This window comes from Heptranchias perlo, chromosome 30 (genome assembly GCF_035084215.1).
Source record: "Heptranchias perlo isolate sHepPer1 chromosome 30, sHepPer1.hap1, whole genome shotgun sequence".
Taxonomy (NCBI): Eukaryota; Metazoa; Chordata; class Chondrichthyes; order Hexanchiformes; family Hexanchidae; genus Heptranchias; species Heptranchias perlo.
This window is the reverse complement of record NC_090354.1, coordinates 32,420,078-32,445,086: the sequence shown is the minus strand read 5'-3', so window position 1 is coordinate 32,445,086 and position 25,009 is coordinate 32,420,078. Positions and strand designations below refer to the sequence as shown.

The 25,009-nt window shown below is 50.7% G+C and overlaps 1 protein-coding gene across 3 annotated transcripts in view; it reads right to left on the bottom strand.

The window, feature by feature from the left end:
- LOC137300039 (1-phosphatidylinositol 4,5-bisphosphate phosphodiesterase delta-3-like) overlaps positions 1-23,492 on the bottom strand; it is a 167,257-nt gene extending 143,765 nt beyond the window's left edge. Inside the window, exon 1 of one of the 3 annotated variants that reach the window (XM_067969131.1) lies at positions 23,139-23,492. In XM_067969131.1, coding sequence (XP_067825232.1) covers positions 23,139-23,226 — 88 coding nt within the window. In that variant the 5' untranslated portion in view covers positions 23,227-23,492. The remainder of the gene's footprint in view (positions 1-23,138) is intronic. The other 2 variants (XM_067969129.1, XM_067969130.1) reach the window with 2 other exon arrangements.
- Positions 23,493-25,009: the final 1,517 nt, after the last annotated feature.

The following is a 25,009-nucleotide window of genomic DNA, read 5'->3' as shown; positions in this document are numbered from 1 at the left end:
CTAAACTCTAGAGAATATAGGCCCATTCTACTCAATCTCTCCTCATAGGACAACCCTCTCATCCCAGGAATTAATCTAGTGAACCTTCGTTGCACCACCTCTAAGGCAAGTATATCCTTTCTTAGATAAGGAGACCAAAACTGTGCACAGTACTCCAGGTGAGGTCTCACCAAAGCCCTGTACAATTGCAGCAAGACTTCCTTACTCTTGCACTCCAACCCCCTTGCAATAAAGGCAAACATATCATTTGCCTTCCTAATTGCTTGCTGTACCTGCCTGTTAACTTTCTGTATTTCTTGTACGAGGACACCCAGATCCCTCTGAACACTAACATTTAATAGTTTCTCACCATTTAAAAAATATTCTGTTTTTCTATTCTTCCTACCAAAGCAAAGAACCTCACATTTCCCCACATTATACTCCATCTGCCACCTTCTTATCCATTCACTTAACCTGTCTAAATCCCTTTGCAGACCCTTTGTATCCTCCTCACAGCTTACTTTCCCACCTAGCTTTGTATCATCAGTAAACTTGGATACATTACACTTGGTCCCTTCATCTAAGTCATTAATATAGATTGTAAATATCTGAGGCCCAAGCACTGATCCTTGCGGCACCCCACTAGTTACAGCCTGCCAACCTGAAAATGACCTGTTTATCCCTACTCTCTGTTTTCTGTCCTTTAACCAATCCTCTATCCATGCAAATATATTACCCCCAATCCCATGAGCCCTTATCTTGTGTAACAACTTTTTGTGTGGCACCTTATCGAATGCCTTTTGAAAATCCAAATATACGACATCCTCTGGTTCCCCTTTATCTACCCTGCTAGTCACACCCTCAAAAAACACCAAACACATTTGTTAAACACGATTTCCCTTTCATAATACAATGTTTACACTGCCTAATCATATTATGATTTTCTAAGTGCCCCGTTTCTGCGTCCTTAATAATGGATTCTAGCATTTTCCCAACTATTGATGTCAGGCTGACTGGCCTGTAATTCCCTGTTTTCTCTCTCCCTCCTTTAATAGCAGGGTAACATTTGCTACCTTCCAATCCGCTGGGACCGTTCTAGAATCAAGGGAATTTTGGAAGATCACAACCAATGCATCCACTATCTGTAATGTGTAAACCTGAAATAAAACAGGAAATGTACAGCAGAACTGTAAGGTTCTGAACAGAGAAACAGGCCAACACCCCGGGTGGAGACTGAAAGGCCCCACCCAAATTATTGGGCTGCCTTTTCTTTTTACAGAAGCTGATGGACCTGTTGTGTATTACCAGCATTTTCCTTTTATAATTCTGGAGCTGATTCGAACTTTTGATCACTGTCAGGACTACATTTCCAATGGGGTAAATGTTCAGTTTGGGCGGAAAATCGTGGCTGGGTGAAGGTGAATCCCCGGCCGGGGTGGGAGGGGTGGGATGGGGGGTGCGAGGCTCCTCTCTAGGAGCACACCAGCCGAAAATGGACCTGATTGTGTGATGCTTTGGGCCCTCGACCTTCAGCAGAACAGTGTTGGAGAGGGTGCAGAAGGCAGCAACAAGGGTGATTCCAGGACTTGGGGCTCTAGGTTGTGACCTCAAAACTGAAGTTGTTTCCTTTGGAGAAAAGGAGGGGAGTTGATCCAAGTTTTAAAATACTGAGAGGAATGTGTAGTGTTGATTTAAGGAGGTTAGTTAATTTGAATGTAGAGTTGGAGGATAGGAGTATGTAAGCTTAATAAACCACAATTGAGACTTGAGATGAGGAGATAATTTTGAATCTTATATTTTCTTTGCCATGTAGCCAGGCCCCTCCCTACCAACTCAACCTCTCTGCCTGAGCCAAGACTGGCCTGACTTGGTATCTCCCGGGTCACCTGACTCTGAATGGAATGCCCCGGAACCACCAGCCTCCTTGCTGTCCTCTCCTCCTGTTCTCCATGCAGTGCAGATTCACCAGATACCTGGGCTAAAAGGGTTCAAATGTGAGGACGGGTTGTTCTCCTTACAGCAGAGAAGGTTAAGAGGAGATTTAATAGAGACGTTCAAAATCATGAAGGGTTTGGATGGAGTAAATAAGGAGAAACTGTTTCCAGTGGCAGGAGGGTCGGCAACCATCGGACACAGATTTACGATAATTGGAAAAAGAACCAGAGGCGACATGAGGAAACAACAGCGAGTTGTTATGATCTGGAATGCTCTGCCTGAAAGGATGGTGGAAGCAGATTCAATAATAACTTTCAAAAGGGAATTGGATAAATAATTAAAGGGGAGAAAATTGCAGGGCTAAGGGGAAAGAGCAGGGGAGTGGCACTAATTGGAAAGCTCTTTCAAAGATGCATGATGGGCCGAATGGCCTCCTTTGGCACTCTAGCATTCTATGATTCTAGGTTACATAGACTTGTATTCCCTTGATTATAGAAGATTAAGGGGTGATCTAATTGAGGTGTTTAAAACGATTAAAGGATTTGCTAGGGTAGATAGAGAGAAACTATTTCCTCTGGTGGGAGAGTCCAGAGCCAGGCCGTTCAAGGTTGACGTCAGGAATCACTTCTTCACACAAAGGGGAGTGGAAATCTGGAACTCTCTCCCCCAAAAAGCTGTTCAGGCTGAGGGTCAATTGAAAATTTCAGAACTGAAATTGATAGATTTTTGTTAGGCAAGGGTATTAAGGGTTACAGAACCAAGGCGGGTAGATGGAGATAAGATACAGATCAGTCACGATCAAATTGAATGGCGGAACAGGCTTGAGGGGCTGAATGGCCTCCTCCTGTTCCTATGTTTGTGGCACTGATACAGAAAATGTCCGGGAAGTAATATGAGATTATTGTTTATGCTGCTACTGGTGCAGAGTAAGGAACGTATTCCGGCAATTCCGATTAAATTCCAAGGGATTCTCGACAAGAGCAATCACTTGGCAAAGGCCCACTGATCATCTTTCCTTCTGGAGTATTCCATTTACTGTTACTGGAGACACCAATTAGAAGCATTTCAATTTAAAATTATATCATGGACTCAAAATGAGCCAGAGTTAAAACTTGCCATTCTTAAAATGGACCCGGGAGATTGTGCACTATGATCCTCTCCCCTGCCGATTACTATTTCCTTCCAGGCTCCTGTTTCACCATTCTCTCCCAGCCCCAGGCTCAACCCTTCTGTCCTCCCTTAACTCCTGACCTGAGCTCTCTCACCCTTTGTTTCCCATGAGTCCGAATCTGGAGAGAGATCGATCAATATATCAGCTGTTGACCCTTCATCAGAACCAACGTCCATCTCAAAAGTCCACAGGTCTTCTCTCTCTCAGATGCTGATGGACCTGTGATGTATTTCCAACAATTTCTATTTTATTTCAGGTTCTTTTTATCGTTTCTTGTTTTATAGCCCAGGACCACTGCTGCCCCTCCCCCTCACCTGTAACCCCGGGAGATCTGCCTCCCACTGTGTTCCTGGACCTCTCATCAAGCCCATCATCTCAATGCTGGTAAAGTGTGAGACAAAGACTGTTTGTTATAAATAATAAAATCAGCACATATTGTTCAAGGAATATTATCCAGGGAGCCTTGTGCTACACTTTTTTACATAAGTGTTCCTCCCCTCCCCTCCCTCTCCATTCTTCTCCTCCCTCCCTCCCCGCTTCACCACTCCCTCCGTCTACGCTTCTCTCTCCTCCCACTCTCTCTCCCTCTTCCCCCATTTTTCTCTTCCCTCTCTTCCCATTTCTCTCCTCCCTCTCTCTCTCTCTCCCCGTTTCTCTCCTTCCTCCCTCTCTCCCTGTTTCTCTCCTCCCTCTCTCCCCATTTCTCTCCTCCCCCTCTCCCCATTTCTCTCCTCCTTCTCTCCCCATTTCCCTCCTCCCTCTCTCCCCATTTCATAAGAACATAAGAACATAAGAAATTGGAGCAGGAGTAGGCCAATCGGCCCCTCGAGCCTGCTCCGCCATTCAATAAGATCATGGCTGATCTGATCCCAACCACAAATCTAAAGAACACAAGAAGTCGGAGCAGGACACGGCCACATAGCCCCTGGGCCCTCTCCGCCACCCACAGGGCATTGACCGATCCGAACTCAGCTTCATGTCCAATTTCCTGCCCGCTCCCCATAACCCCTAATTCCCTTTACTTCTAGGACACTGTCTATTTCTGTTTTAAATTTATCTAATGATGTAGCTTCCACAGCTTCCTGGGGCAGCAAATTCCACAGACCTACCACCCTCTGAGTGAAGAAGTTTCTCCTCATCTCAGTTTTGAAAGAGCAGCCCCTTATTCTAAGATTATGCCCCCTAGTTCTAGTTTCACCCATCTTTGGGAACATCCTTACTGCATCCACCCGATCAAGACCCTTCACAATCTTATATGTTTCAATAAGATCGCCTCTCATTCTTCTGAACTCCAATGAGTAGAGTCCCAATCTACTCAACCTCTCCTCATATGTCCGCACCCTCATCCCCGGGATTAACCGAGTGAACCTTCTTTGTACTGCCTCGAGAGCAAGTATGTCTTTTCTTAAGTATGGAGACCAAAACTGTATGCAGTATTCCAGGTGCGGTCTCACCAATACCTTATATAACTGCAGCAATACCTCCTTGTTTTTATATTCTATCCCCCTAGCAATAAAAGCCAACATTCCGTTGGCTTTCTTGATCACCTGCTGCACCTGCATACCAACTTTTTGATTTTCTTGCACTAGGACCCCCAGATCCCTTTGTACTGCAGTACTTTCCAGTCTCTCGCCATTAAGAAAATAACTTGCTCTCTGATTTTTCCTGCCAAAGTGCATAACCTCACATTTTCCAATATTATATTGCATCTGCCAAATCTCCGCCCACTCACCCAGCCTGTCTATATCCCCTTGCAGGTTTTTTATGTCCTCCTCACTCTCTACTTTCCCTCCCATCTTTGTATCATCTGCAAATTTTGATATGTTGCACTCGGTCCCCTCCTCCAAATCGTTAATATAGATTGTAAAGAGTTGGGGACCCAGCACCGACCCCTGAGGAACACCACTGGTTACTGGTTGCCAGTCCGAAAATGAACCATTTATCCCAACTCTCTGCTTCCTGTTCGATAACCAATCCTCCACCCATGCCAGAATATTACCCCCAATCCCGTGATTTTTTATCTTAAGTAATAATCTTTCATGTGGCACCTTGTCGAATGCCTTCTGGAAGTCTAAATACACTACGTCCACTGGTTCCCCTTTATCCACCCTATACGTTATATCCTCGAAGAACTCAAGCAAATTTGTCAGACATGACTTCCCCTTCATAAAGCCATGCTGACTTTGTCCTATTAAATTATGCTTATCTAAATGTTCCGTTACTGTCTCCTTAATAATAGACTCCAAAATTTTACCCACCACAGATGTTAAGCTAACTGGCCTATAATTTCCAGCCTTCTGCCTACTACCCTTTTTAAATAACGGTGTTACATTAGCAGTTTTCCAATCTGCCGGGACCTCTCCTGAGTCCAGGGAATTTTGGAAAACTATCACCAAAGCATCCACAATCCCTACTGCCACTTCCCTCAAGACCCTAGGATGGAAGCCATCAGGTCCAGGGGATTTATCCGCCTTGAGTCCCATTATTTTACTGAGTACCATCTCTTGAGTGATTTTAATCGTATTTAGCTCCTCCCCCCCGAGAGTCCCCTGTTTGTCCAGTGTTGGGATATTCTTAGTGTCCTCTACTGTAAAGACTGTAAAGACTCCTCCCTCTCTCCCCATTTCTCTCCCTCCCCGTTTCTCTCCTCCCTCTCTCCCTCTCCCTCTCCCCGTTTCTCCCCTCCCTCTCTCCCCACCAACCCCCACCCCCGGGTTTCCCTCCTCCCTCTCTCCCCGGATTTCTCTCCTCCCCCACCCGCTCCTGGGTTTCTCTCCTCCCTCCCCCCTCAGTTTTCGCTCCTCCCTCCCTCTCTCCCCGGGTTTCTCTCCTCCCTCTCTCCCCGGGTTTCTCTCCTCCCTCTCTCCCCGGGTTTCTCTCCTCCCTCCCTCTCTCCCCGGGTTTCTCTCCTCCCTTCCTCTCTCCCCGGGTTTCACTCCTCCTTCCCTCTCTCCCCGGGTTTCTCTCCTCCCTCACTCCCGGGGTTTCTCTTCTCCCTCTCTCCCCAGGTTTCTCTCCTCCCTCTCTCCCCGGGATTCTCTCCTCCCTCTCTTCCCGGGTATCTCTCCTCCCTCTCTTCCCGGGTTTCTCTCCTCCCTCTCTCCCTGGGTTTCTATCCTCCCTCCCACCCCGGGTTTCTCTCCTCCCTCTCTTCCCGGGTTTCTCTCCTCCATTCCTCTCTCCCCAGGTTTCTCTCCTCCCTCTCTCCCCAGGTTTCTCTCCTCCCTCTCTCCCCAGGTTTCTCTCCTCCTTCCCTCTCTCCCCAGGTTTCTCTCCTCCCTCCCTCTCTCCCCGGGTTTCTCTCCTCCCTCCCTCTCTCCCCGGGTTTCTCTCCTCCCTCTCTCCCCGGGTTTCTCTCCTCCCTCCCTCCCACCCCGGGTTTCTCTCCTCCCTCTCTCCCCGGGTTTCTCTCCTCCCTCCCTCCCTCCCCGGGTTTCTCTCCTCCCTCCCTCCCTCCCTCCCCGGGTTTCTCTCCTCCCTCTCTCCCCGGGTTTCTCTCCTCCCTCCCTCTCTCCCCGGGTTTCTCTCCTCCCTCCCTCTCTCCCCAGGTTTCTCTCCACCCTCCCTCTCTCCCCAGGTTTCTCTCCTCCCTCCCTCCCCGGGTTTCTCTCCTCCCTCTCTCCCCGGGTTTCTCTCCTCCCTCCCTCTCTCCCTGGGTTTCTCTCTTCCCTCCCTCCCTCTCTCCCCAGGTTTCTCTCCTACCTCCCTCCCCGGGTTTCTCTCCTCCCTCTCTCCCCAGGTTTCTCTCCTCCCTCCCTCTCTCCCCAGGTTTCTCTCCTCCCTCTCTCCCCGGGTTTCTCTCCTCCCTCCCTCTCTCCCTGGGTTTCTCTCTTCCCTCCCTCCCTCTCTCCCCAGGTTTCTCTCCTACCTCCCTCCCCGGGTTTCTCTCCTCCCTCTCTCCCCAGGTTTCTCTCCTCCCTCCCTCCCTCCCCGGGTTTCTCTCCTCCCTCTCTCCCCGGGTTTCTCTCCTCCCTCCCTCCCTCCCCGGGTTTCTCTCCTCCCTCCCTCCCTCCCCGGGTTTCTCTCCTCCCTCTCTCCCCGGGTTTCTCTCCTCCCTCCCTCTCTCCCCGGGTTTCTCTCCTCCCTCCCTCTCTCCCCAGGTTTCTCTCCACCCTCCCTCTCTCCCCAGGTTTCTCTCCTCCCTCCCTCCCCGGGTTTCTCTCCTCCCTCTCTCCCCGGGTTTCTCTCCTCCCTCCCTCTCTCCCTGGGTTTCTCTCTTCCCTCCCTCCCTCTCTCCCCAGGTTTCTCTCCTACCTCCCTCCCCGGGTTTCTCTCCTCCCTCTCTCCCCAGGTTTCTCTCCTCCCTCCCTCTCTCCCCGGGTTTCTCTCCTCCCTCCCTCTCTCCCCAGGTTTCTCTCCTCCCTTCCTCTCTCCCCGGGTTTCTCTCCTCCTTCCCTCTCTCCCCGGGTTTCTCTCCTCCCTCACTCCCGCGGTTTCTCTTCTCCCTCTCTCCCCAGGTTTCTCTCCTCCCTCTCTCCCCGGGATTCTCTCCTCCCTCTCTTCCCGGGTTTCTCTCATCCCTCTCTTCCCGGGTTTCTCTCATCCCTCTCTCCCTGGGTTTCTATCCTCCCTCCCACCCCGGGTTTCTCTCCTCCCTCTCTTCCCGGGTTTCTCTCCTCCATTCCTCTCTCCCCAGGTTTCTCTCCTCCCTCTCTCCCCAGGTTTCTCTCCTCCTTCCCTCTCTCCCCAGGTTTCTCTCCTCCCTCCCTCTCTCCCCGGGTTTCTCTCCTCCCTCTCTCCCCGGGTTTCTCTCCTCCCTCCCTCCCACCCCGGGTTTCTCTCCTCCCTCTCTCCCCGGGTTTCTCTCCTCCCTCCCTCCCTCCCCGGGTTTCTCTCCTCCCTCCCTCCCCGGGTTTCTCTCCTCCCTCTCTCCCGGGTTTCTCTCCTCCCTCCCTCTCTCCCCGGGTTTCTCTCCTCCCTCCCTCTCTCCCCAGGTTTCTCTCCACCCTCCCTCTCTCCCCAGGTTTCTCTCCTCCCTCCCTCCCCGGGTTTCTCTCCACCCTCTCTCCCCGGGTTTCTCTCCTCCCTCCCTCTCTCCCTGGGTTTCTCTCTTCCCTCCCTCCCTCTCTCCCCAGGTTTCTCTCCTACCTCCCTCCCCGGGTTTCTCTCCTCCCTCTCTCCCCAGGTTTCTCTCCTCCCTCCCTCTCTCCCCGGGTTTCTCTCCTCCCTCCCTCTCTCCCCAGGTTTCTCTCCTCCCTCCCTCTCTCCCCGGGTTTCTCTCCTCCCTCCCTCTCTCCCCAGGTTTCTCTCCTCCCTCCCTCTCTCCCCAGGTTTTTCTCCTCCCTCTCTCCCTGGGTTTCTATCCTCCCTCCCACCCCGGGTTTCTCTCCTCCCTCTCTCCCCGGGTTTCTCTCCTCCCTCTCTTCCCGGGTTTCTCTCCTCCATTCCTCTCTCCCCAGGTTTCTCTCCTCCCTCCCTCTCTCCCCAGGTTTCTCTCCTCCCTCCCTCTCTCCCCAGGTTTCTCTCCTCCCTCCCTCTCTCCCCGGGTTTCTCTCCTCCCTCTCTTCCCGGGTTTCTCTCCTCCCTCTCTCCCTGGGTTTCTATCCTCCCTCCCACCCCGGGTTTCTCTCCTCCCTCTCTTCCCGGGTTTCTCTCCTCCATTCCTCTCTCCCCAGGTTTCTCTCCTTCCCTCTCTCCCCAGGTTTCTCTCCTCCTTCCCTCTCTCCCCAGGTTTCTCTCCTCCCTCCCTCTCTCCCCGGGTTTCTCTCCTCCCTCTCTCCCCGGGTTTCTCTCCTCCCTCCCTCCCACCCTGGGTTTCTCTCCTACCTCTCTCCCCGGGTTTCTCTCCTCCCTCCCTCCCTCCCCGGGTTTCTCTCCTCCCTCTCTCCCCGGGTTTCTCTCCTCCCTCCCTCTCTCCCCGGGTTTCTCTCCTCCCTCCCTCTCTCCCCGGGTTTCTCTCCTCCCTCCCTCTCTCCCCAGGTTTCTCTCCACCCTCCCTCTCTCCCCAGGTTTCTCTCCTCCCTCCCTCCCCGGGTTTCTCTCCTCCCTCTCTTCCCGGGTTTCTCTCCTCCCTCTCTCCCTGGGTTTCTATCCTCCCTCCCACCCCGGGTTTCTCTCCTCCCTCTCTTCCCGGGTTTCTCTCCTCCATTCCTCTCTCCCCAGGTTTCTCTCCTTCCCTCTCTCCCCAGGTTTCTCTCCTCCTTCCCTCTCTCCCCAGGTTTCTCTCCTCCCTCCCTCTCTCCCCGGGTTTCTCTCCTCCCTCTCTCCCCGGGTTTCTCTCCTCCCTCCCTCCCACCCTGGGTTTTTCTCCTACCTCTCTCCCCGGGTTTCTCTCCTCCCTCCCTCCCTCCCCGGGTTTCTCTCCTCCCTCTCTCCCCGGGTTTCTCTCCTCCCTCCCTCTCTCCCCGGGTTTCTCTCCTCCCTCCCTCTCTCCCCGGGTTTCTCTCCTCCCTCCCTCTCTCCCCAGGTTTCTCTCCACCCTCCCTCTCTCCCCAGGTTTCTCTCCTCCCTCCCTCCCCGGGTTTCTCTCCTCCCTCTCTCCCCGGGTTTCTCTCCTCCCTCCCTCTCTCCCTGGGTTTCTCTCTTCCCTCCCTCCCTCTCTCCCCAGGTTTCTCTCCTACCTCCCTCCCCGGGTTTCTCTCCTCCCTCTCTCCCCAGGTTTCTCTCCTCCCTCCCTCCCTCTCTCCCCGGGTTTCTCTCCTCCCTCCCTCTCTCCCCAGGTTTCTCTGCTCCCTCCCTTCCCGGGTTTCTCTCCTCCCTCTCTCCCTGGGTTTCTATCCTCCCTCCCACCCCGGGTTTCTCTCCTCCCTCTCTTCCCGGGTTTCTCTCCTCCATTCCTCTCTCCCCAGGTTTCTCTCCTTCCCTCTCTCCCCAGGTTTCTCTCCTCCTTCCCTCTCTCCCCGGGTTTCTCTCCTCCCTCCCTCCCACCCCGGGTTTCTCTCCTCCCTCTCTCCCCGGGTTTCTCTCCTCCCTCCCTCCCTCCCTCCCCGGGTTTCTCTCCTCCCTCCCTCCCTCCCTCCCTCCCCGGGTTTCTCTCCTCCCTCTCTCCCCGGGTTTCTCTCCTCCCTCCCTCTCTCCCCAGGTTTCTCTCCACCCTCCCTCTCTCCCCAGGTTTCTCTCCTCCCTCCCTCCCCGGGTTTCTCTCCTCCCTCTCTTCCCGGGTTTCTCTCCTCCATTCCTCTCTCCCCAGGTTTCTCTCCTTCCCTCTCTCCCCAGGTTTCTCTCCTCCTTCCCTCTATCCCCAGGTTTCTCTCCTCCCTCCCTCCCCGGGTTTCTCTCCTGCCTCCCTCCCACCCCGGGTTTCTCTCCTCCCTCTCTCCCCGGGTTTCTCTCCTCCCTCCCTCCCTCCCCGGGTTTCTCTCCTCCCTCCCTCCCTCCCCGGGTTTCTCTCCTCCCTCTCTCCCCGGGTTTCTCTCCTCCCTCCCTCTCTCCCCGGGTTTCTCTCCTCCCTCCCTCTCTCCCCAGGTTTCTCTCCACCCTCCCTCTCTCCCCAGGTTTCTCTCCTCCCTCCCTCCCCGGGTTTCTCTCCTCCCTCTCTCCCCGGGTTTCTCTCCTCCCTCCCTCTCTCCCTGGGTTTCTCTCTTCCCTCCCTCCCTCTCTCCCCAGGTTTCTCTCCTACCTCCCTCCCCGGGTTTCTCTCCTCCCTCTCTCCCCAGGTTTCTCTCCTCCCTCCCTCTCTCCCCGGGTTTCTCTCCTCCCTCCCTCTCTCCCCAGGTTTCTCTCCTACCTCCCTCCCCGGGTTTCTCTCTTCCCTCCCTCTCTCCCCAGGTTTCTCTCCTCCCTCTCTCCCCGGGTTTCTCTCCTCCCTCCCTCTCTCCCCAGGTTTCTCTCCTACCTCCCTCCCCGGGTTTCTCTCCTCCCTCCCTCTCTCCCCGGGTTTCTCTCCTCCCTCCCTCTCTCCCCAGGTTTCTCTCCTACCTCCCTCCCCGGGTTTCTCTCCTCCCTCCCTCTCTCCCCAGGTTTCTCTCCTACCTCCCTCCCCGGGTTTCTCTCTTCCCTCCCTCTCTCCCCAGGTTTCTCTCCTCCCTCTCTCCCTGGGTTTCTCTCCTCCCTCTCTCCCCGGGTTTCTCTCCTCCCTCTCTCCCTGGGTTTCTCTCCTCCCTCTCTCCCTGGGTTTCTCTCCTCCCTCTCTCCCCGGGTTTCTCTCCTCCCTCTCTCCCCGGGTTTCTCTCCTCCCTCTCTCCCCGGGTTTCTCTCCTCCCTCTCTCCCCGGGTTTCTCTCCTCCCTCTCTCCCCGGGTTTCTCTACTCCCTCTCTCCCCGGGTTTCTCTACTCCCTCTCTCCCCGGGTTTCTCTCCTCCCTCTCTCCCCGGGTTTCTCTCCTCCCTCTCTCCCCGGGTTTCTCTCCTCCCTCTCTCCCCGGGTTTCTCTCCTCCCTCTCTCCCCGGGTTTCTCTCCGCCCTCTCTCCCCGGGTTTCTCTCCTCCCTCTCTCCCCGGGTTTCTCTCCTCCCTCTCTCCCCGGGTTTCTCTCCTCCCTCTCTCCCCGGGTTTCTCTCCTCCCTCTCTCCCCGGGTTTCTCTCCTCCCTCTCTCCCCGGGTTTCTCTCCGCCCTCTCTCCCCAGGTTTCTCTCCGCCCTCTCTCCCCAGGTTTCTCTCCTACCTCCCTCCCCGGGTTTCTCTCTTCCCTCCCTCTCTCCCCAGGTTTCTCTCCTCCCTCTCTCCCTGGGTTTCTCTCCTCCCTCTCTCCCTGGGTTTCTCTCCTCCCTCTCTCCCCGGGTTTCTCTCCTACCTCCCTCCCCGGGTTTCTCTCTTCCCTCCCTCTCTCCCCAGGTTTCTCTCCTCCCTCTCTCCCTGGGTTTCTCTCCTCCCTCTCTCCCCGGGTTTCTCTCCTCCCTCTCTCCCCGGGTTTCTCTCCTCCCTCTCTCCCCGGGTTTCTCTACTCCCTCTCTCCCCGGGTTTCTCTCCTCCCTCTCTCCCCGGGTTTCTCTACTCCCTCTCTCCCCGGGTTTCTCTACTCCCTCTCTCCCCGGGTTTCTCTACTCCCTCTCTCCCCGGGTTTCTCTACTCCCTCTCTCCCCGGGTTTCTCTCCTCCCTCTCTCCCCGGGTTTCTCTCCTCCCTCTCTCCCCAGGTTTCTCTCCTCCCTCTCTCCCCGGGTTTCTCTCCTCCCTCTCTCCCCGGGTTTCTCTCCTCCCTCTCTCCCCGGGTTTCTCTCCTCCCTCTCTCCCCGGGTTTCTCTCCTCCCTCTCTCCCCGGGTTTCTCTCCTCCCTCTCTCCCCGGGTTTCTCTCCTCCCTCTCTCCCTGGGTTTCTCTCCTCCTTTTCACTCATCATCCAGCCTATTTTTTTTTGCTGTTGATTTGACTCGAGCCTTCATATTGATCTTACCGGTTTTTACCGTTCAGGCTGTTTACCAACATTCTCTCTTGTGTTTGTGGTTAGATTTAGTTGACTAACAGCCAATTTCTGCATTCTTATTCATGCTATGAACAGGTTTAACAATTAACCCCGATTTGAGGTGTACTGGAGAATGCATGGGATGGCCAATAAGTTTTCCTATCCCTTCGGAAAGCACAAAATAACAAAGTGTTTGACCAATATTTACAGGTTAAATTACTTAGTCGGATTTATTTACAGCCAAATAATACACAGGAGCCAAAAAATGCAGCAAGATTCTGAAACAGCACAACTTAAAAACAAAATAAGTATAACCAGTTTGTGAGGTGTTCATTTACCTTTTTTAGAACATGTTTCTCACGTAGTCTGATAAGCAAAAACACTTTTGGATGAAACAGTCAGTTTGATGCTTGGCAAAAATTCAATGTTGTACTTGGACAATGTGAATTCCAGTTTGCCCACAGAGTTCAGAGTTCACTGTGATTCTGAACTGTGATTTATGCCATAAGGCCCCTTTCATTTGACAACCATTCCTTTTCAAGCAAACTGAGAGTTTAACAGATCTCACAGCCTGTGAGGTAAGGTCCTACTGTGACGATATTGCTGCTCCCTCCATACATTTTGCCCTTGTAATGGATTCCCCGATGGCCCAGTCTCATGAGTTAAAACAACATAGAAAACTCATTAAGAACAGACATTTCCAATTGAATGCAAAGCTCAGGTCTGACTGCATGCAGCCAGTCACATTCATTGGCTGTAGATTCATCAATCCTGTGCTACCAGTGCAGACTTGAGCTCAAGTGGCACATGGGTCAGAGAATCAGTGCTAGTGTCGTAGGCCCATTGAGTGTAGCTGGGAGCACAGGAGGAGTGAATTCACCCCGGAAACCCTCAGTAGGATCCTATCTGATATCATATGAAATAAAGACCGATATCCGTGGGAGTGGGATGGGTACACCCCAGCGTAAGTGCTGAGTTACACCCACCTGGGGCCTCTGCCCCTGACCTCTGCCTAAGTTCACAGGGTCAGGGAGAGGTGCCCTGGTATGTGTGACCGTGGTGGGCAGCTACGTCACTAGAGGTGCATCAATGGTCCCCGGTCTGAAGAGGCCGGAATGTCCGGCCCAACAGTGTCCGTCTTGAGATGGGGGTTGCCAGGTGACATCAGCAGTCTCCTTTGTAAGGAGGCCTCATTTAAAAGTATATTTTTTAAAGCTACTCTTCAGGGGTCCAGGCCATGATCACAGCCTCAGGTGGTCCCCAGTTCCAGTACACCTGGTCTCTGCCAACCCTACACTGCGTCCCTCAGAGTCCTGGGGAAGTCAGGACCCCAGATGTGGGGAGGTCCCTCTTCTGGCCCCACCCCCTTGCACCGACGACCTTGTTGGGGGCAGGACATCTGCCCGTCCCAAACATGGTATCCCAAAATCCCTAACGTAAGGCGGGGACCTGGTGCACCCAGATCCCAGCCTAATCTGCAGCTCTGTTGGAACGTTCCTGCCAGAGTTACGATGGGAGTGAACCAAATGGGCTATGGATTCTCGGCCACAGAGTCTCCCTATTTCTCACAGTCTCTTCTGTGACTGTTCAATCTATGGCTTTGAGCAGATCAGGTATTGTGAGCTGTTTAGTCACTTGCAAGGCAGAGAATTCAGTCAAGAGGCAGCGGGATGTTGTACGGAAAGGCAGTAGGATTGGTTTCTTGAAGGATGAGGTCAAGTAGCAGATAGCTCAGATACTGTCCAGAGTACCGTGTCCATTCAAAGTGTGACTGTGTCACTATTCCACAAGGAACGGCCTCATCCATTTCCACACAAGACCAAGAGCAAAAGAAATAGGAACAATTCTATGCCATGAATGTCCAAGGGCTTGGCCACTGTCAACTAAACACACATGAAGATTGAGGCACCCACAATCAGCGTTGCCCACATCCTGAGAATAATGATGGATATGAAGACAGTTAGGTTGCCATTCTGACATTCCAGATGGTGCTGTACCAGCTGTGCAGCCCTCGGCTCCAGAGGTACAGTCCTTGGCTCCAGCTGTGCAGCCCTCGGCTCCAGCTTTTTTGGCATACCAGCATGCCTCCGCGCCCAAAGCAGGGGGATATCCGGAGATGTCTGGATACTCTCTCAGAACATCCCTTTTTAATGAGGAGTGGGCCAAGTGTGGGCTGGTGTTGGGGTGTAGATCACCTTTCAGTGCACGGCCGGGGTGGGGGGTGGTTGTCCACATCCCTGGGGTCTACCTGCCTTTCTTCTGCCACATTCCTGGGCCACAGCAACCCTCTCTACTTTGCCAGATTTTCCATGCTTCCCTCCCCCTCTGTTATTCTGCAGCAACCATTTACATCTCCTCTGGACCCATCTCTTGTTTCTATACTTGTCTCATTATCACCTGTTTTGCCATCCCTTTTGTCATTTAATTACTCCTGCTCTCCACCCTACCACAGGCCTTCTCCTTTATTCTTTCACTGCCCCCCTTTTCCCTGGCTTGGTACTTGCTTAAAAACTGTTAAATCTCTAGAATCGTCCAGTTCTGATAAAAGGTCTTCGAGCTGAAACGTTAACTTTGTTTCTCTCTCGCAGATTCTGCCTGACCTGCTGAGTGTTTCCAGCATTTTCTGTTTTTATTTCAGATTTCCAGCATCTGAAGTCTTTTGCTTTTGTTTCCTTTTTTAATGAGGGTTGCGTTAAGGGGTAGTGCAAGCCTCTCACACTCCCAGTGCAGACCCCATGCAAAATCCAGAGCCAGTGTAGATCCAGTGCTGGAATGAAATTCCACTTTTTGCACTCGGGACGCCAACTCTGGTTTGAAAAATTCCGGGAGGTTTCATCACATCTTAACTGGACCAGCCATATAAATACTGTGGCTACAAGAGCAGGTCAGAGTCTGGGTATTCTGCGGCGAGTGACTCACCTCCTGACTCCCCAAAGCCTTTCCACCATCTACAAGGCACAAGTCAGGAGTGTGATGGAATACTCTCCACTTGCCTGGATGAGTGCAGCTCCAACAACATTCAAGAAGCTCAACACCATCCAGGACAAAGCAGCCCGTTTGATTGGCACCCCATCCACCACCCTAAACATTCACTCCCTTCACCACTGGCGCACAGTGGCTGCAGTGTGTACCATCCACAGGATGCACTGCAGCAACTCGCCAAGGCTTCTTCGACAGCACCTCCCAAACCCGCGACCTCTACCACCTAGAAGGACAAGGGCAGCAGGCGCATGGGAACAACACCACCTGCACGTTCCCCTCCAAGTCACACACCATCCCAACTTGGAAATATATCGCCGTTCCTTCATCGTCGCTGGGTCAAAATCCTGGAACTCCCTTCCTAACAGCACTGTGGGAGAACCTTCACCACACGGACTGCAGCGGTTCAAGAAGGCGGCTCACCACCACCTTCTCAGGGGCAATTAGGGATGGGCAATAAATGCCGGCCTTGCCAGCGATGCCCACATCCCGTGAATGAATAATAAAAAACATGACCTCTAACCGCCAAGTGCCCTGCCCCTATACCCCCCCTCCATTGGTCCCTCGCCATGTCCATCCTCACAGAGTCCCGCCTTCCCAGGTCATTTGGAAAGTGAACAGACTTTTCATTACCCGATTGGATGATTCTTGTCTGTCAGTCCATCTCCAATATTTTTAAAACTAATAATCAGAAAGTGTTGAAAGAAAATTGAAAAAAACATTTTTTTGCTGCCCCGATGACTTTTCTCCCGGTGTTGCTCGCAGTAGTGCCCAGGAGATTAATCTTTCATACCTGGAGACTCCAGGACAATCCGAGAGGGTTGGGAACCCTACATTCACCTTCTAATAATCTCCTATCAGACTTGCTTGGGGAGATGAGAGAAGGAGAGAAGGAGAGGGTAGAATTAATTACTGCCCCCTCTCCTCCCTCTGACAACTTTCAGTGTGATACCAGGTGAGTTTTGTGATTTTTTTTTAACATCCTAAGCGTTCCATAAATGTAAGTAGTTGTTCTTTTTTCAGCTGTGACCCGGAACTTTCCAATCAGCACATCTGTTAGCTGAGCAGTTCATTTACTTGAAGTTCCAAACCCTCACTGGCTGCTTGTTCAGGTGTTAAAACTCTGGGCACCGACTGGTTCCATCATCTTCGCTAAACTCCACAAACTGTAGGCAGCGGGGGGAATGTTAACATTCCCATGAGTTTGTACATTCCTCGCTTCAGAAACATAGGCCAGGAATTTCCTCGGAGATGCTCCTCCTCCACCGGGAGTGCCGAGGAAATTCTCGGCCATAGATATTTTAGCACAGGAGGAGACCGAGCGATCCTTCTGGCCTGAGCTGGATTCAGAGTTCTCTCAGGGGCTGACTTTACACACTCCCATTTTCCTACATTCTCCACAGACCCTTTCATATTCTCCAGCAGTAATTATCCAGCTACCATTTTGAACGCTGTATTCGAATTGCATCAATCACCAGTGGTGGCAAAGCAGCCCTCATGTATGGAGGTAATTTTAACCTAACTCACCCGGTGGGAATCCCATGGGATTGGATGGAATGCCGATTTTACACCCAATATTAGTCTTTATTGACTTCAACGGCCTGTAAAATCAGGCGGGTGTAAAAGCAGTGTAGCTCCCGAACCTGTCAGTTTCCTGACGGAAGGGTTAGGTTAAAACTGCCTCCACAGCTGACACGGGGGCTAATTTTAACTTTGGGCTTTAGTGTGGAACTGGTGATATCAGATCAGCCTCCGATATACGCTCAATTGAAGTCAATGAATGAAAATCGTGAGAGATGCATAACGAGCGGCCAATTCAACATCGCCCATTTTACACTATCGTCCAATGTTAAAATTACCCCCAGTGTCTTCTCATTTGCCCCTTTCAATATTTAGCACGAATTGCCATCATGGCTCCTTGTCTTGAATTCATCTACCAATCATCTACATGTGCCTTGGATCGCTTTGAGCAGCTCGATCAAATCCCCCGTGAGTCTTCTCCATTCAAGAGAATTTATCACATGCGAGGGGTTTAGATACTCCACCCTTTCCCCACAACGGAGATGCCTCACCCCGAGTGTGAATGACAAATCGGTCTCCTAGAGACTGAACGAGCGACACCTGGAAACTCGACTCCCGTTTCTCTCTTTCAGTATGTCAGCAGGTGCCGGGGTATAATCAGGGCTGGGCCTGGGTCACAGCCCCCCTAATAGCACCTGGGCCTACCTAGGAACATAGGAACATAGGAACAGGAGTAGGCCATTCAGCCCCTCATGCCTGCTCCGCCATTTGATAAGATCATGGCTGATCTGTGATCTAACTCCATATACCTGCCTTTAGCCAATTTCCCTTAATACCTTTGGTTGCCAAAAAGCTATCTATCTCAGATTTAAATTTAGCAATTGAGCTAGTATCAATTGCCGTTTGCGGAAGAGAGTTCCAAACTTCTACAACCCTTTGTGTGTAGAAATGTTTTCTAATCTCGCTCCTGAAAGGTCTGGCTCTAATTTTTAGACTGTGCCCCCTACTCCTAAAATCCCCAACCAGCGGAAATAGTTTCTCTCTATCCACCCTATCTGTTCCCCTTAATATCTTGTAAACTTCGATCAGATCACCCCTTAACCTTCGAAACTCCAGAGAATACAACCCCAATTTCTGTAATCTCTCCTCGTAACTTAACCCTTGAAGTCCGGGTATCATTCTAGTAAACCTACGCTGCACTCCCTCAAAGGCCAATATGTCCTTCCAAAGGTGCGGTGCCCAGAACTGCTCACAGTACTCCAGGTGCGGTCTAACCAGGGTTTTGTATAGCTGCAGCATAACCTCTGCCCCCTTATACTCTAGCCCTCTCGATATAAAGGCCAACATTCCATTTGCCTTCTTGATTATTTTCTGCACCTGTTCATGACACTTCAATGATCTATGTACCTGAACCCCTAAGTCCCTTTGGACATCCACTGTTTTTAATTTTTTACCATCCAGAAAGTACCCTGTTCTATCCTTTTTTGATCCAAAGTGGATGACCTCACATTTGTCTGCATTGAATTCCATTTGCCACAGTTTTGCCCATTCACCTAATCTATCAATATCCCTTTGTAATTTTATGTTTTCATCTACACTGCTTACAATGCCACCAAATTTTGTGTCATCGGCAAACTTAGACATGAGACTTTCTTCATCTAAGTCGTTAATAAATATTGTGAATAATTGAGGCCCCAAGACAGATCCCTGTGGGACTCCACTAGTCACATCCTGCCAATGTGAGTACCTTCCCATTATCCCTACTCTCTGTCACCTTTCACTCAGCCAACTTCCTAACCAAGTCCGTACTTTTCCCTCGATTCCATGGGCTTCTATCTTAGCTAACAGTCTCTTATGTGGGACTTTATCAAATGCCTTTTGGAAGTCCATATAAATAACATCCATTGACATTCCCCTGTCCACTACTTTAGTCACCTCTTCAAAAATTTCAATCAGGTTTGTCAGGCACGACCTACCTTTCACAAATCCATGCTGGCTCTCTCTGATTAACTGAAAATTCTCGAGGTGTTCAGTCACCCTATCCTTAATTATAGACTCCAGCATTTTCCCCACAACAGATGTTAGGCTAACTGGTCTATAATTCCATGGTTTCCCTCTCTCTTCTTTCTTAAAAAGCGGAGTGACATGTGCAATTTTCCAATCTAGAGGGACAGTTCCTGAATCTAGAGAACTTTGAAAGATTATAGTTAGGGCATCCGCAATGTGCTCACCTACTTCCTTTAAAACCCTGGGATGGAAACCATCTGGTCCTGGGAATTTGTCACTCTTTAGTGCTATTATTTTCTTCATTACTGTTGCTTTATTTATGTTAATTTTATCGAGTCCCTGTCCCCGATTCAATATTAGTTTTCTTGGGATTTCCGGCATGCGATCCTCTTTTTCTACTGTAAATACTGACGCAAAGTAATTGTTCAACATGTCCACCATTTCCCCATTGTCAATGACAATATCCCCACTTTCAGTTTTTAAGGGGCCAACACTGCTCCTGACCACCCTCATTTTCCTAATATAACTATAAAAGTTCAGAAGTTCAAAAGTTCAAAAATCAGAGCCCATGTGAACACCTATATCGGGCTCCTGCTGTCTCTCCAAGACCAGCCTTGCCAGTCCTTGGGATATTTCTGCCTCCTCACTTCCGTTGATTGTACAGACTGTGTGGTTCGGGCGGTCAGTGCTGACCCGATGATCCCAACTTGGCTCCGCCCAGAATCGATGCAGTAAACGACAAGTGCCTGAGATCCCCTCCTCTAATCTGTCGCTGGCTCTTCAACACTGTCTCTGCATTGGCTGATCCCACACGGTCCTCCTCGTCACTCGATGGGGCCGAGAGGCAGAGGGAAGGGCTGAATGACAAGCTGAGCTCCCCCCGCCCCACTTGGGCCCCTCCATGAACAGCTCCCCTACCCCCCTCACCACTCGAGCCCCTCCATCATCAGCCCCCCCATCCCACTCGAACCTCTCCATCATCAGCCCCTCCCACTCTCCGACCCACTCGAGCCCCTCCATCATCAGCCCCTCCAACTCCCCGACCCACTCGAGCCCCTCCATCATCAGTCCCCCGTCCCACTTGAGCCCCTCCATCATCAGCCCCCAGTCCCTATCCCACTCGGGCCCCTCCATCATCAGCTCCCCCTGTCCCATGGGACCCCCCACCATGAAATTCATAGAAATACTTCAAAGTTACAGCACAGAAACAAGACACTCGACCCAATCAGTCCATATCGATGTTTACCGTCTATGTAAGCAAAGAGTTCGAATCACATTTACTCCCCTCTTCCCCGATCCCTTCATCCCCTTTTCCTTCGTCCATCTCTCCAATCTCATCCTGAATATTGACCTAGTTTCTGCCTCAACCACTAACTCCGGAAGTGAATTCCACCGCCTCACAACTCTCTGTGTGAAGAAGTTTCTCCTGCTCTCTGTTCTAAATCACTCACATTTAATCTTGTATCTCCAGCCCCTCCTTCCTGACCCCTCAACTACTGGAAACAGTCTGCCTCTATCTACACTGTCCCGTCCTTTTAGAACTTTAAACATCTATCATATCACCCAGTAATCTGCACGAAATCTAATGAAAAAAAGTACAAATTTTTCAAGTATTTCCTCAAACCAGGCAGCGGGCCCAGTGTTCTACCCTCTCTAAAGCCTCAATATCCTTCCTATAATGTGGAGCCCAATACTGCAGGCCGTCCTCTAACTGAGGTTTTATTAATGATTTCTATCGGCTTATCATTACTGCTTGGGTTTTATAATCTAAACCTCGTGATAAAACCTAGAATTCCATTAGCTTTTTTCGCAGCCTAAATAATAAATGGTTGGCAATTTCCATACTAATATATATATTTAGAATTGACTTTTACACAGTTATTCTTTTCTTATATTCTGACTATTGCAGGAGCCAACGGTCCTGAGCTGATCGATACCCGAGTTGCAGACTGACCCTGATTTGAGCAGTCCAATTAAAACCACCCAAAACAGCTGCCAGGGCTTTATAGATTTAAAAAGCCATCAGCTAAATTCAAAAGGAGCTTCCTGTCATGTACATAATATTTTTGTTTAAATTGTGTGGCTTAGCTCCTCCCCCCAGCTGGATACCAAAGTGACGAGAAGTCCTTACAACTCCATCGAGTTAGGTTGGGAGTTAGATTCTGAAAACAGCTGGTTTTAATTTTCCTGACTACCTGCAGTCTGAGTTGTTGGACTTTTCTGCTTAAAATATGAACCAACAGTTGAATTCCTTCTGTACACTCTCACCCCAATGTTAACACAGTACTAACTAACTAACTAGTGACAGTATCATTTTGATGTCCAGTATAAAATGGGGAATGATTGGTGATGCTCACCAGGCTATTTGTGAGGAGCTGGTGGTGACAACTGTCTGCCTCGTGAGGGCTCCAACCAATAATTTTGTCAGTTATCTAATGACCAACTAGTCTATCTGCCTTGGGCTTCTTTACCCAGAGGACTGTGAGAGACGGAAAAACATGACCCACAAAGCAACGCTCTGAAGGAACATCCTACAATGATGATGATGATGACCGAACCTTCCTGGCAGATTTATTAATCTGTTAACTGTGTGCTCCCGGGCACTGTTGGTGACTGTCCAGCCTGGCTCATGAATAGAACTTGGAGGGGCTGACCTCTCATGGGGGGGCTGGAATTCTTCACACCTGCCTCCAGATAACCCTGCAAGCCAGCGTTCTAATGGGCAGAGCGCTCCTGTCCGGGGAATCGGCAGAAAGCTTCCCAATCTTCTATAAGTTGTGCAGTTTTTAGATGGTCAGACTCCCTGCACACACTTTGTGGCTTGTGCCTATGCTCTCTGGGTCTTGGTGTATTCACGCAGGTAAAGAAAGAATGAAATTGCATTGATATAGCGCCTTTCACAACCTCCAAAAGCGCTTTACAGCCAATTAAGTACTTTTGAAGTGTAATCACTGTTGTAGGAAACATGGCAGCCAACTTGCGCACAGCAAGCTCCCACAAACAGCAACAACATCAACAACAACTTGTATTTATATAGGTAGAGTTTCTGTTTGCCCGATATAGAGTAGACAAGGAGAGAGAGAGAGGGCAGGTCAGAGAGAGAAACTCGGCCTTTTTAAAAATTCATTCTTGGAATGAGGGCATCGCGGGCCAGGCCAGCACTTGTTGCCCTGAGAAGGTGGAGGTGGGCTTGATACAACTGAGTGGCTTGCTGGGTTGCTTCAGGGCGCAGTTAAGAGTGAACCATGTTGGTGTGGGACTGGAGTCACTTATGGGCCAGACTGGGTAAACTTCCCTAAACAAAAACGACAACTTGCATTTCTATCGGTAGTAAAACATCCCAGGACACTTCACAGGAGCGATTATCAGACAAACACTGACATCGAATTTCACTAAAGGACAATAGTGAACCGTTTGGGTAATTCCTCAGTAGTTTGGGTAATTCCTCAGTAGTTTGGGTGGGAGACTGTTAAACATGATCCGTGTCCGAGACAGACATCCTCACTGACCAAAAAATAAATAAAACCTGCTGGCCCAGACTACCGGCCCTTTAATAAACTACATCCACAGGGTTGTTAATGCCCCATTGTTGTGTGCTGAGATTGACCGGACCCTTTACGCACTGATCTGAGACACACACGGATTCTGACCCTTGTCTGCACCGCCAGCGTTGCCCAGATCCAAACTAATCCGGGAAATACTCCGAACATTTCCAGATGTGACCTTGTGAAAAGCGAGTTACCTCCCTGATCTGACACAGGAGAGAGAGGGAGAGGGAAAGAGAGGGAGAAGGAGAGATAGGCAAAGAGAAAGAGAGAGAGAGAGAAAAGGAGAGACAGAGAAAGAGAGAGAGAAGGAGAGACAGAGAGAGAGGAGAGACAGAGAGAGAAAGAGAGAAGGAGAGACAGAGAGAGAGAGAGGAGAGACAGAGAGAGAGAGAAGGAGAGACAGAGAGGGGAGAGACAGAGAGAGAAAGAGAGAAGGAGAGACAGAGAGAGAGAGAGGAGAGACAGAGAGAAAGAAGGAGCGGGAGCTTCCAAATTGAGACGCTCTCTAAATTCTAGATTTTAAATCAAGGGGAAACTTTGAAGGAATGCTTCTTTGATCCAGCTGAAAATTCCTTAATTAGTCAGTTTGTGTGCACTGTAATTACAGCAGGTTCTGTCCACATTCTCAGTTTAAACCCTACCCCTCCTGCCAGTAACTGACTGGGCACATTGCCCCCCTCCCCTCAATGATGCCCACTCTGCCCAATGCCCTCCGATCCTTACCAACTTTCTTGAAGGCTTTCAGAGCGAGTTTCTTGTGATCCGGATCCGGGTCCGGGGGCTCCGATCTACTGGACTTGATGCCGATCATGGTCTGGGTCCTCACTGCCTTGTCCCGGTCTGAAGCGGGTTTTTCTGCGCTGTTTCCTGAGCTCCGAGCCTCACAGACAGAGCCGGGCTCTGATTGACTGCCGGCCGGGCTGGGCTGAGCTGGGCTGGGCTCAGCCTCTCTCCCTCCACCTCTCCTTCCTGCCCCTTGTCTCGGTGCCCGGAGCTGCAATGTCCTGTTGGATTGGGCTGTCTCTCTAAGCCCTGCCTCTGTTCACCGTCCACCTCCTCCCAACCGCCCGTCCTTTGCACAAAGTCTCCTCCCCTGCAATGTTCTTCAAGCTGCCGCCTGTTAATGAGAAGCTTCTTGTCTCCTAAACTTCGCCTATAACCCAGGAATTTAGCTCATGTGATTTTCAGCTTCTATATAAGGAATGGGATGTTGTCAAACAAGACGGAATTGGAAAGACAATTTTACTTGTTCAATTCACTCCTGCTAAGTGAACAATGTTAGTGCTGAGACAATTGTATTTATATGGCATGTACTACAGGGAAATCAGTCAGTTTCTATAATCAGCCCTTGTCCTCAGGACCCTGTGCAGCCCATTCCTGTAATCAGTCCCTTAACCTCAGGACCCTGTGCAGCCCATTCCTGTAATCAGTCCCTTGTCCTCAGGACCCTGTGCAGCCCATTCCTGTAATCAGTCCCTTGATCTCAGGACCCTGTGCAGCCCATTCCTGTAATCAGTCCCTTGTCCTCAGGACCCTGTGCAGCCCATTCCTGTAATCAGTCCCTTCTCCTCAGGACCCTGTGCAGCCCATTCCTGTAATCAGTCCCTTGATCTCAGGACCCTGTGCAGCCCATTCCTGTAATCAGTCCCTTGATCTCAGGACCCTGTGCAGCCCATTCCTGTAATCAGTCCCTTGATCTCAGGACCCTGTGCAGCCCATTCCTGTAATCAGTCCCTTGATCTCAGGACCCTGTGCAGCCCATTCCTGTAATCAGTCCCTTGATCTCAGGACTCTGTGCAGCCCATTCCTGCAAACACAATACTCTGCACAGCAATGTCCAAACGTTAGTCTCTGGATCCTAGGGGACTGGTGGAGGGTTCTGGGGTCTGCTATGTTTCTATATTTTTCTGTATCTAGGTGTCAGCTGTGGTTCAGTGGGTATCACTTTCACCTCTGAGTCAGAAGGTTGTGGGTCCAGGGACTTGAGCACATGATCTCGGCTGACACTCCCAGTGAGCTACTGAGGGCGTGCTGCACTGTCGGAGGTGCCGACTTTAGATGAGATGTTAAACCGAGGCCCCGATTGCCCTCTCCGAAAGATCCCACGACACTATTTCGCAAAAGAGTAGAGGAGCTTTTCCGGTGTCGTGGCCAATATTTATTCCTCAACTAACATCATTAAAACAGATGATCTGGTCATTATCACACTGCTGTCTGTGGGATCTTGCTGTGCGCAAATTGGCTGCTGCGTTTCCTACCTTACAACGGCGACTACTCTTTGAAAATACCTCATTGGTTGTAAAGCGCTTTGGAATGTCCTGAGATCGCAAAAGGCGCCATATAAATACAAGTCTTTCTTTATATTTCCTGCTTTGTCACTTCTGTTCCTGTGAACTAATGGAGAAAAAAATCCATTGCTGCAAAGATAGGGCTGTTTTGGAATTTTAGGACAAGGGTTTGCAGACGATCCCTGGGAAAGTGTTAATATTTGCAGACGATCCCTGGGAAAGTTTTAATATTTGCAGACGATCCCTGGGAAAGTGTTAATATTTGCAGACGATCCCTAAGAATGTATTAATATTTACAGGGGATCC